The sequence below is a fragment of the Trichomycterus rosablanca genome, chromosome 2, assembly GCF_030014385.1.
Source record: "Trichomycterus rosablanca isolate fTriRos1 chromosome 2, fTriRos1.hap1, whole genome shotgun sequence".
Lineage (NCBI taxonomy): Eukaryota > Metazoa > Chordata > Actinopteri > Siluriformes > Trichomycteridae > Trichomycterus > Trichomycterus rosablanca.
The window spans coordinates 32,514,867-32,526,634 of record NC_085989.1 but is presented as its reverse complement, the minus strand read 5'-3'; the positions used below and the strand labels follow the sequence as shown (position 1 = coordinate 32,526,634).

General features: G+C 37.8%; 1 protein-coding gene across 1 annotated transcript; it reads left to right on the top strand.

Moving 5' to 3' along the window:
* The first annotated feature begins 1,613 nt into the window (after positions 1-1,613).
* On the top strand, positions 1,614-8,424 carry ilf2 (interleukin enhancer binding factor 2). Its single transcript, XM_062990724.1, has 14 exons — positions 1,614-1,708; positions 3,415-3,474; positions 3,590-3,632; positions 3,817-3,921; positions 4,522-4,599; positions 4,692-4,794; positions 4,894-4,959; positions 5,080-5,196; positions 5,294-5,372; positions 5,544-5,631; positions 6,665-6,726; positions 6,813-6,927; positions 7,707-7,797; positions 7,882-8,424. Exons 1-14 carry the CDS (start codon positions 1,704-1,706, stop codon positions 8,031-8,033), a joined length of 1,164 nt encoding a protein of 387 aa, XP_062846794.1. The 5' UTR covers positions 1,614-1,703; the 3' UTR covers positions 8,034-8,424.
* The last annotated feature ends 3,344 nt before the right edge of the window (positions 8,425-11,768 follow it).

Genomic DNA, 11,768 nt, shown 5'->3' with positions numbered 1-11,768 from the left:
TCTTCTCCTTGTTTGAGCTGAAAGTTTAGAGGGACGGCCGGGTCTTGGTAGATTTGCAGTGGTCTGATACTCCTTCCATTTCAATATGATCGCTTGCACAGTGCTCCTTGAGATGTTTAAAGCTTGGGAAATCTTTTTGTATCCAAATCCGGCTTTAAACTTCTCCACAACAGTATCTCGGACCTGCCTGGTGTGTTCCTTGGTCTTCATGATGCTCTCTGCGCTTTAAACAGAACTCTGAGACTATCACAGAGCAGGTGCATTTATACGGAGACTTGATTACACACAGGTGGATTCTATTTATCACCATCAGTCATTTAGTTCAACATTGGATCATTCAGAGATCCTCACTGAACTTCTGGAGTGAGTTTGCTGCACTGAAAGTAAAGGGGCTGAATAATATTGCACGCCCCACTTTTTAGTTTTTTATTTCTAAAAAAAGTTTAAAATATCCAATAAATTTCGTTCCACTTCACGATTGTGTCCCACTTGTTGTTGATTCTTCACAAAAAAATTACAATTTCATATCGTTATGTTTGAAGCCTGAAATGTGGCAAAGGTTGAAAAGTTCAAGGGGGCCGAATACTTTTGCAAGGCACTGTATATATATATATATATAAAAAAAAATTTTTTATCCCCCCCCCCAATTTTTATCCCTCAGTCAAGTCGTGTCCAATTACCCTAAATGCGTCCTCTATACTGATTCCACCCTTCACCGCTGACTAAGGACGCCTCTCAACTGACATGCACCCACTCCGGTACGCACAGTCAGTAGAGATAGCACGAGTTGAGTTTATATACCCCCATCAGCATTATTTCTCAGCCCTGTGCATCATCCTCAGCCGCGCGCCATCAGTCGGCCAGCAGGGGCCGCAGTCGCACCAGTTATGAGGACCTATGATCCGACTTTCTTACCCCTAAGAACAACAGCCAATGGTTGTTCATACTGATAAGATGTATTCGAAACCCCAACTCTGGTAATCTAGAGTACTTTACTGCTGTGCCACCTAAGTGGCTGTATAAAGAATGTCTTGAATGTGTTTTGCAAATGGCTACTACTTCATTGAGTCAAAAAATTAGATTTGATTAATGTCTTAATGTAGAGATAATGTATTTTTCCATGCTCTATTTACAGAATGCATTGAAATATTTATCTGCATGTTGAGAATAGAATAGAATGTTTTTATTTGTCATATATACATATACACGTGTACAGTACAACAAAATTCTTTCTTTGCATATGCCAGCTCACTTGGAAGTTGAGGTCAAAGCTCTGGGTCAGCCAGTGTCGGCACCCCAGGGGCTGAGAGGGTTAAGGCCTTGCTCAGGGGCTGCATGTAAGAGCTGGGATTCAAACTCTTAACCTGTCCCTACTGTTTATCAATAAAAAAGAAAAAAAGGTACTATATAGTATAACATACTCTGTTGAACTCTGAGTGGTCTCTTGTTACGTCTTAAAGTTTGGTTTGCACTTCAAGACCCCTCAATAGCTTTCCTTTTTTTCGGCCCCTACTCCAGGCCTGCAGGTGGAGTTATAGCGCACAGCTGTTGGTTCACCAACCGCATGAAACTCATTGAAAGGAGAAGAAGTAGAATTACAACAGGCCTCCTGTTCTAGTGTGCATTGCAGCATTTAGTACTGCTGACTGCTCCTTAATTCTTCATATTTTTTTTATCCTTAATCTGCAAACACGTCGTACGCAATGAGGTAAGAGTTAAATGTACACATTTTATATTACTATTACATTTAAACTAGACGCATTGCTAATTTAGAATGGATTTGTGCTTTTAGCTAGCTATGTAGCTACAGATAAGCTATTAACAGCTTATTCTTATGACTATTTTTGTCGTCGTTAAGACTCGTTTTTATTTATAATAACATTATTATGAAATTCCGTCCGTGTCTTTGTGTTTTACACACATCGAATACAAAGCTTAGCTGATTATGTATCCCTAGAGTGGTGTTTTTATAAGTACATGAATGAATGAACGGTTCATGTCTTTGTAGTTAGCTTGGCTGCAAATCGTGCTAGCTAGCTTACTATTACGAGCGCATCCACTTCATCAAACGGCACACTTGTAATACTGCAATTGCAAGTAATTGCAATAAATTATTAAGAATTATAAAAGCTCTGTAATTGTTTGTACTTTTAATTTGTTTATTGGATATTATAAATACTACGTATTACATCGTATTAAACACTATAGGCAGCACATCTTGATATCTTATCATACACGATAGGTAGCACAAATCGATAGATTTATGTTATTATAGCACGAAATTATACGCGTTTTACTTAACGAGTCGAAACAGATGTGCGCATGCTCAGTAGGACATCTCGCTGGGTAGGATAAATCGACAGAACACCGGTGCTAAACGATGTCTTTCATAGAGTATCTATGAATGTGCTTTGTACACGATCAGACCGCACGATTAATCGAGTTTTAACCACGATTATTATATGAATATAATCATTAACATGACAGTACATCTAGGGTATTAACTTATATCACTGCAAACTATCCCTTTCCAAAAGGGGACCTATCAGTTTTATGAAATCTCCAAAGTACTACCTAAGATATTAATATGATATCAAAAATATCCCAACCCAATGCCCTTTTCCACCGAAGGGTACTCTACAGAACAATACACTATGCACCCACACAATGGGACAGTGGGTAGAGCTTTGAGCTATCATAGGAAGATTGTCTGTGAAGATTCAGCCTTTGCTATGCACCCACTGTTGGGGCCCTTGAGCAAGACCCTTAACCCTGTCTGCTCCAGGACCACTGCACAATGGCTGACTGTGCTCTGACCTTAGCTTCCAAACAAGCTTCGATATGTAGAAAATGAATATTGTTGTGCTTTTATTTAGTTTTTTTTTTATATGACATAAAGGCAATTCCTGAATTCGTACTGTACCTAATGTGCTATTGTCTATTTTGAATTGAAAGAAGGGGGACAGTGGTAGCTCAGTGGTTAAGGTACGGGGCTAGTAATCAAAAGGTCGCTGATTCAAGCCCCACCCTCAGTTGCTCAAACTGTATTGTTATAATTGTAGGCCTCCACCCATGCACGCTTTTAAGTACACTTGCTCCCTGGTCAGGAAGAATAACCAAAATTAGCACAGGTATAGTACAGGTCACTTAGCAATGTGCACAACCACTAAATGTGTAATCACTGATTTAATAATGTATTATGCTATACAGTACAGTGCAATGGAAAAGTGTCATAAGCTGTGCTTTATATTTCACTAACGAGTGAAATATAAAGTGTACAATTCAAAGAGAAGTCTATTTTCTTTTCAAATACAGTGCATTAAAAGTTCACAAATAGTGATAAAAATATACAAAAAATATTTTTTTAAGTAGCAGCACCAGTTCAATAACAATTGTGATTTGTCAATCTAACAGAGGCGATAGAGGAAGGGGCCGTGGTGGCCGTTTCGGTGCCCGTGGAGGTATGGTACAAGGGTGAGTTGTTTAACTGCCTTTATATACTACACCTAATAATATTCTGACATTAATATACATATGCTTGCCATTTAATCTCACTGCTTTGTCTTGGCTTGTGTTTTCTTTTTTCCAGATACCGGCCTTTTGTCCCACACATACCATTCGACTTTTATGTTGTAAGTACTTTTCATTCTTGCATTTTTTACATGCAGTTAAGGTGAAGTAAAAAAACAACTAAACTGTTTGAAAACGGACATCTATAATGTATGTTCACCTATTACCAACACTTAAAAGGTGTACAACTTTTATTTAATGATTATTTTGTTTATTTGATGATAATCTTTTTGTTTTACATTTTAGTGTGAAATGGCTTTTCCTCGGGTAAAGCCAGCCCCAGATGAGACTTCATTTAATGAGGCTTTGCTGAAGAGAAACCAAGACCTCAGTCCTACTGCTGTTGAGCAGGTACCTTTCTTAAAAGTTTTTTTTTCTGTTGTGGGACTACTTTTAAATGTGTTTTCATTTGTCATTAGAAATGCTTTTATACATAAAGATTATTTTCCAAAATTTAAAGTTGCTTATCATCCACTTGCTTATAATGTAGTTAATCCGCTGGCACAAGTTTACTGTACATTTGCTTGATTTTGCTTGGGACGGGTAAGGGATGGTGTTCAGGTCATAATATAATACCCTGATCAGGTAATTGAAGTTTACATTTATGTCTAATGAAATCCACTTCTCCTTGCCAAAAAAGTAGCTGACAGTAGCTTCATTTATTTTATTTTCATCAAAGCACAGTCATATATATCTTGGATTGGTTGCCAATCCATTGCAGGGCTTCAGCCATCACCCCACATATAGCCAATCATGTATGTGTAGATCACCAGGCTGCCTAGTAGCACAGCTGAGATTTCAACCTGGTTTATGTCTGGTGAGCTAAAGTAATAAACCACTGTGCCACCAGAGTGCCTGCTTCATGTTATTTCCAAGTATTCCCATATGGGTTAAGTCCTATAGGTAGAAGCCAACCAACTCTGATCATTATTTCTTTAATTTGCTTTGCAGTCTTCTATCTTGTCATTGGTGACAAAGATCAACAATGTTATTGATAACCTTATTGTAGCTCCTGGGAACTTTGAAGTGGTGAGTTTTTATTAATTTACTATTTAATTTTTACACATTTGAACAGTTCAATATGTTATTATTTTATACTTTATGCAACTGTTCCTGTACAGCAAATTGAAGAAGTACGGCAAGTGGGCTCATACAAAAAGGGTACCATGACAACAGGACATAATGTTGCTGATCTTGTTGTTATCCTAAAGATCCTTCCCACTTGTAAGTTTTTTGCATTTGTGTGTGTGTGTGTGTGTTTGTTTGTTTTGTTTATCCTGGTTTCCTGTTTTAAATACCTCTATTTTTTTATTATTGAATCAGTGGAGGCTGTTGCAGCATTAGGAAACAAAGTGGTGGAGACTCTTCGCACCCAGGACCCAGCTGAGGGTGAGTAGCTACTTTTATTTTAAACGCTTTGAAACACTTTAGTAAAAATCTAATGACCTATAACTGTTGTTTATTTATTAATTTGTGAATGTGCATTTTATTTGTTGTCTTCTGTTTCAGTGCTGTCCATGCTGACCAATGAGACCGGCTTTGAGATCAGCTCGGCTGATGCTACTGTAAAGATCCTAATCACGACGGTCCCTCCCAACCTGCGCAAGCTTGACTCAGAACTCCACCGTAAGATCCTAACTCACAAGTGTTCACATACTTTACTTTGTTGTGGTTGTCGGGATTATTAGGTTTAATTTGAACATTGATTTCTCCTCCTCTGCAGTGGACATCAAGGTGCTACAGAGTGCTCTCGCTGCTGTTCGCCATGCTCGCTGGTTTGAGGAGAATGCCTCACATTCAACGTAAGTAACTTTCACTTGTGGTACTGAGTTTTGATTCATTTAATTATCCATTATTTCTGTCTTATTATATTCTCTCTTAAATAGTGTACAGTCTTTGTTCTTTAGTTGCATTGGTGTTTTAAATTGTCATCCAAAAGTTGTGTAAATTAAAGTGTGTTGTGTGTTGCTTAGGGTGAAGGTTTTAATCCGCTTGTTGAAGGATCTGCGGGTGCGCTTTCCTGGTTTTGAGCCTCTCACTCCCTGGATTTTGGACCTCCTGGTAAGTTGTGATACTAATGCTTCAACCCAGTCATATTATTGTCATTTTGGGCTGTATATTTAGTGTGTGTTTTTAAAGCTTCATTAAACACAGCTGTATAGAGCCAAATCCAGGAGGAAAAGTTTTGAAATGCAGTTGTGTATTTAAAATAGGAAATTTTAATTAAATACATTTTTTTGATATTTTATAAATTATCTACAGAATATGATGTATAGGTGTTATATGTGGCTCACTGGGTAGCGCTGTCGCCTCACAGCAATAAGAGCAGTCTGGGTCATTTTTGCATGTACTCCCCGTTTCTGGTCTTGTGGGAGGAAACCGGAGCGCCCAGAAAAAAAAACACACAAAGACATGCATGCAGTCAGTTTTATTGGAGCTACTAAAAATTTTCCTTGGTGTGTGTGAATGTGTGTGTTTGCACTGTAATGTTCTGGTGACCTGTCTGCTGTGTTTCCCACTTTTTGCCCAATTAATCAGACCCACCATGACCCTGAATAGGATAAAGCAGTGGTAAAACAGACAGTGAATGTATGTTACATTTCTTATAGTTCAGGCTCAAGGCTTTTTTTTTTTTAAATAACCAAAACTTTGGCCTCATACAGCGGTACTGTAAATAAATAAATTATATAGTTACATGTGATCAAATACCTGCATATACAGTTACCATGTCTTTAGAAACAGCCTTTTACCAGTTTTCTCATTTTAGTGTGTTTGTGTTGTTCCAGCATGATTGGCTTTGTTTTAAAGGTTTTATGCATAGTTAACCAATGCATTTATACAACTTACCATACTATGCTCGAATAATCAGCACAAAGTACTTTCATCAAGTCGGCTGCTCAGTCAGTAATACAGATTTAGGTGTTTACTTCACTGTTCTGATGATAGTCAAGTGTCTTTAGTCAGTTTCACACACATGAAGAGAAAAGACACAGTTACATCTTGTAGGTTAGGTCAGATGTGAACCTTTATTTGTGTAAATCTGGTTTGAAGTGTACAGCTGGTCTCGACTAACTATACTTTCTTGTTTATTTAGGGACACTCAGCTGTTATGAATAACCCCTCCAGACAGCCCCTTTCACTCAGCACTGCCTACCGGTAAGCCTGCGCACCTCTCTTCTTGCATTTCCAAATGAATGAATTTAAATTGAAATATGATGCATCATGTTTTTTGTGTGATGTAGGCGTTGTCTCCAGATGTTGGCAGCAGGACTTTTCCTGCCAGGCTCAGTAGGCATCACTGACCCATGTGAAAGTGGGAACTTCCGTGTACACACTGTTATGACCTTGGAGCAGCAGGTAATGCAGTGATATTTTTAGTTGTACTTTGACATTGCAGTGAAGATTGTTTGTCCTACCATGTTTTTTATTGTCTCTGAAGACAGTCAGAAATTGTTAGACAATGAGTGAGCCTGACAAGGTTAGACATTTGCTAACTTTATACATATGAAAAGCTAATATTGTGAGGCAGTGGTCAGTCATGTTGTCAACAAATGGCTGCAGCAAAAAATATATATATTGATAAATTCAGCATATGCCAAAACAAAAAGTATATTGTTTCAAAGACTAATTGTGTAATTACATTCATTTAAACATTTTGGCTATAATTACACACAAAAACAAGCCTCCATTATTAGGGAAGGCTTACCACAAGCTTTTGAAATCTTTGTCTGGGGATTTTTGCATAATCAGTCAGGCCAGGCACTTACGTTAGATTATTAGGTGTTTATTGAGATTAAGTTCAGGACTCTGTCCAGGCCATCAAAGTTTCTCTACAGCAGTCCAGATCATGCCTATGGACCTCTTTTTGTGCACAGGGGCACAGTTATGCTGGCGCAGTAAAAGCCATTTGTCAAATGTTACCACACTTGTTAGTAATACATCTGCGTAAAACACCTGATCTCACTGATTAGGATGGCTGCCTGCATACGTTTGGCCATAAATAATCTCTGTTCAGCTAAATTGCTTGCTAAGCAACTAAAAAATGTATACAAGTACTAGTCTGATAACAGTGCATTGACAATAGTTCAACACCTTCACTTAAGTTGTGGCTTATCTGATAATGTATGTGTCTCTAGGACATGGTGTGTTTTACAGCTCAGACCCTGGTGAGAGTTCTTTCTCATGGTGGCTACAGGAAGATACTGGGCCTGGAAGGAGATGCCAGCTGTAAGTCAACTATTATATATTTTACTTTTCAGTACTGTAAATTATATATTGATATTGATTTCTTCAAACATGTGTGTTGTGCAGACCTGGCCTGTGAGATGTCCACATGGGATGGTGTGATCGTTACTCCATCTGAGAAAGCCTACGAGAAACCACCAGAGCGCAAGGAAGAGGAGGATGAGGCGCTAGAAGAGGGAGGAGAGGGTGAGGAAGAAAGCATGGAGACACAGGAGTGAGGAGCTTCCAGAAAGCACAAACCCTCTGTTGATGTATGACGTGCTGTTTTTATGTTTTAACTTACAATTGTGAAAGTGATTTTTTTTCATTTTGTAGATTTGGACTTGATTTTGCCAATTATACTCTTATATTGGTTCTTATGCCTCTCTTTTTTTTTTTTTTTTGGCCACCTCACCTATTGTCTGAATATAGCCAGAAACAGCACCAGAAAACAGCAATATGGACCAAAATGGCACCAGCTGCATGATTTTAGGTGGTTTTTAGTTCAACAATATATATTTTTTTTATTCGATAGAGAGAAATCAAGTCCTGATTCACTTTATGTTCTGTTGTTTTGTATTGAGTATTTGTCACTGATAAATTAAATGTTTTTATTTCCATTTATTACAATTAAGTGTCTGTCTCTTATCTGGAGGTCTTTTTGGGCATTTGAAAAAATCTGAACCTTGAAATTGCTTTAACAGTTAATTAACTGGTTTTGATATTTGGTTCAAAAACATGACCACACCTCAAAACACAGCTACAACCGAATGCTAATATACACTGCGATTAAGGGAACACTTAATCACCACATTAAACTTCAGGGATATCCATTTGTCCAGTTCGAAAGCACAAGCGAATGTGAATCAGTTTTACCTGCTTTGGTGCAAATAAAATTGATAATGGGAATGGTGCAAATGAAATTGATAACAGGTGCTATGGAGAGGCAACAGCATAACAACCCCCTAAAAAAGGAATAGTTTTGCAGGCAGGTACCAAAGACAAGAACATTAGCAACTAAAGAGGAACCAGTCAGGAAGATAAGAGAGAGTACTTGTCACTACTGGTTGCATGAGACAAGTGCCATTTCAGTTGCACAGATGAGCTTGGGGCCCAGAGAACTCTGAGGCATTTCTGACAATGCTCTGCTGATTCAACAACGATTTCCAAACCTCCTTTGGCATTAACATCAGCAAGGTCAATAAATGCCATATATACATTGATTAAAAATGATCTGTGATGTTACTTAAACATTGTTACTTTGCATCTATGACAGTGGTACACTTTTTTTTAAAATAAAACTGCAAACCAAGCATAAGCTACACCAGAATCAACTACATAGTAGTGGAAAAAGATAAAGCGTCTGCATTAAACTCAAATACATTAAAACGGATACCTACAGGGTTTTTTTTTTTACATTCCTTTTAATTTACTTATTTATTTTTATTTATTTATTTGTGAGAACCACTAATTATTAAAAAACTGTTATTAAACTTTGTACTGAATTTACCTTAGAAATGTTCAGTTATTAGGCAATAATACACACCTGCCAGCCAATCAGCAACAAATGATAGTTATGACCCTGGTGAAAGCATTTAAGTTTACAGGGGCTGGGGATTGAATCGGCAACCTTATGATTAACAGTCCTGTACCTTAACTGCTGAGTTATCACCTGGTTTTATATCATTGCAGAAGATTATTTTGCAACTGTTTAGAAATAGGGACATTAAATCATTCATCACTATCATCACCAGGCAGGAATACATTCTAAAATACATTAATTTCATGTTATGTTTAACCATGGCATGTTTTTGGCAGGTATAGGAAAACAGAAATACCCGGAGGAAACCTATGCAGACAGGGAAAGAACACATGTTAGTAATGCATGAGTCAAGTCATGAGTCTTTAGGCTAGAGTCCGAGTCAAGTCACGAGTCAATATATTATACACAAAACATATATTGGAAATGTAGGGTAGAAATAAACAAATAATCTGTAAGTTCAGATAAAAAACAACAGATTAGCGACTGTATTTTGCCGTTTTACTTAGTGCCTTTACTTTCCTAGATACCAGTTAAAAGCTTAAACCGACGTTTTGTTTTCATTGCAAATCACGGCACAGTGGCCAAAATCCCAAAGACAGCTAAAAAACCAATACCAACGCTTACCTTAGCTTCTGTTGTTCCAGATGCTATTAGATTTACAAGCGTGTGTCCCATTAGAAATATAATCCGTTATTTTGTAAATGTGCTTATAATTAAAAACCTCCAAACTTTTCCCAGTTGTGAAGTAATACACTAACTCGTTAGAAAGCCAGTCAAGCGTTTTATTGACATAATCTGTGTGATGCTGCAAACTAAATACATGCAAATAACAGCATATCTTACTAAAAATTAAAATCAGAAGGTCTGATTGGTTCAGAAAGCAGTTCTTTCAATCATTAGCGCCAATTCTGTAGGAGCGTTTCATTCACATTAGTTACTGTAGAGTGCACTACGTAGGGTATTCCACTACTTTTTTTTTTTAATTATTATTTTTTCCCCCTTTTTCTCCCACTTTAGCGCATCCAATTTCTGGCCATCAATCATCCTCTCACTAATGCTGGTCCCTGCTCCTGATTGGGGAGGACGAGGCTGCTCCGACACGTGCACAGCAATCGAACATCTTATCACCCACACTTTGACGAGTGCAGTGCAGTACAGCGCTGTGTACGGAGAGCCACACCCTCTACCGCACTCCTTTCCCATCTCCGTGCAGGCGCCACCAACCAGCTAGCAGAGGTCGTAATCGCACTAGTCTGAGAGAGAGTCCCCATCCGGCTTAATCCCGCCTCTATCTGAACAACAGGCCAATCGTTGTTCATGTGGTCGCTCAGCCTCAGCCGGCAGGCAGGGCCGAGATTTGATACCATGCATTCGAGATCTCAGCTCTGGTGAACAGCGTTTGTTTTTACCGCTGCGCCACCTGAGAGGCATTGGTAGGGAGCGTAACTAATGTAAACACATACTGACTTCTGTTGTCCACAAGTCAATTTTTGCAAGTCACGAGTCAAGTCCGAGTCATTTGAAATGAGTCCGAGTCGAGTCTTAAGTCGCTGATATTGAATTGTCATTGACTGAAGTAACAGACACGCACACAGAAAACAAACCTAACAGCAGTCAAACTTGCTAAAATAGCTTTATCATGAGATTTAAAAAATGTTTACAGCCTGTGACAGTGTTACATTCTGTATTAGTTTACCTCATCACAGTGTGCCTTCTGTCTTCATTTACACTTACCACACAATTGGTTGTACAACTATGGCAAGAGAACAATGACTAAATAAAAAGACATCACATGGTCATGTACTTTCAAACTTTTACAGCTTAGCTGAATCGCTTTCCTATAACAAACAGCATTGGGTGGTTCATAAAGTATTCATGTAAGTTGAATTCTATTGCTGTTTGGTCTGGCCAGTAAAATGACATGAGATAAAAATACAAAATAAAAAACAGCATCTATGTCTGCAATGTAGTATTTTTCAAAATAGAACAAATGGTAAAATACTGGAACGAATGGTAAAATACAGCAGTGTAGTAGTTTATGCACTACTGTATTTTGTAAATGCAGTATTTTAAATAAATTGATAGTAGTCTGTAAAGAAAAAACAGATCAGTTTGCTACATAACAAAATGCCCATGTTTAACTTCATAGTGAAAAAAGGAAGAAAAAAATCTAGATACCTAAATTAGTGTACTTGTTCTCAGTTGGCATATTCAGTTGTTAAACAAATTAATACATCATTTCTCATCCATAATCTTGCATGCAGCAGCCCTCATTGCAGAATATATTTTTTTACTACAAATTTAATACACACATCTTCTTTTAGTCCACTTTCTAATATAGCAGCAATACAAAAGTCATCTAAACAGGATAGTTGTTTAAACATTATAAACACATCATGTTAAATACAGATTTTCCAAAGTCAAGAGATTC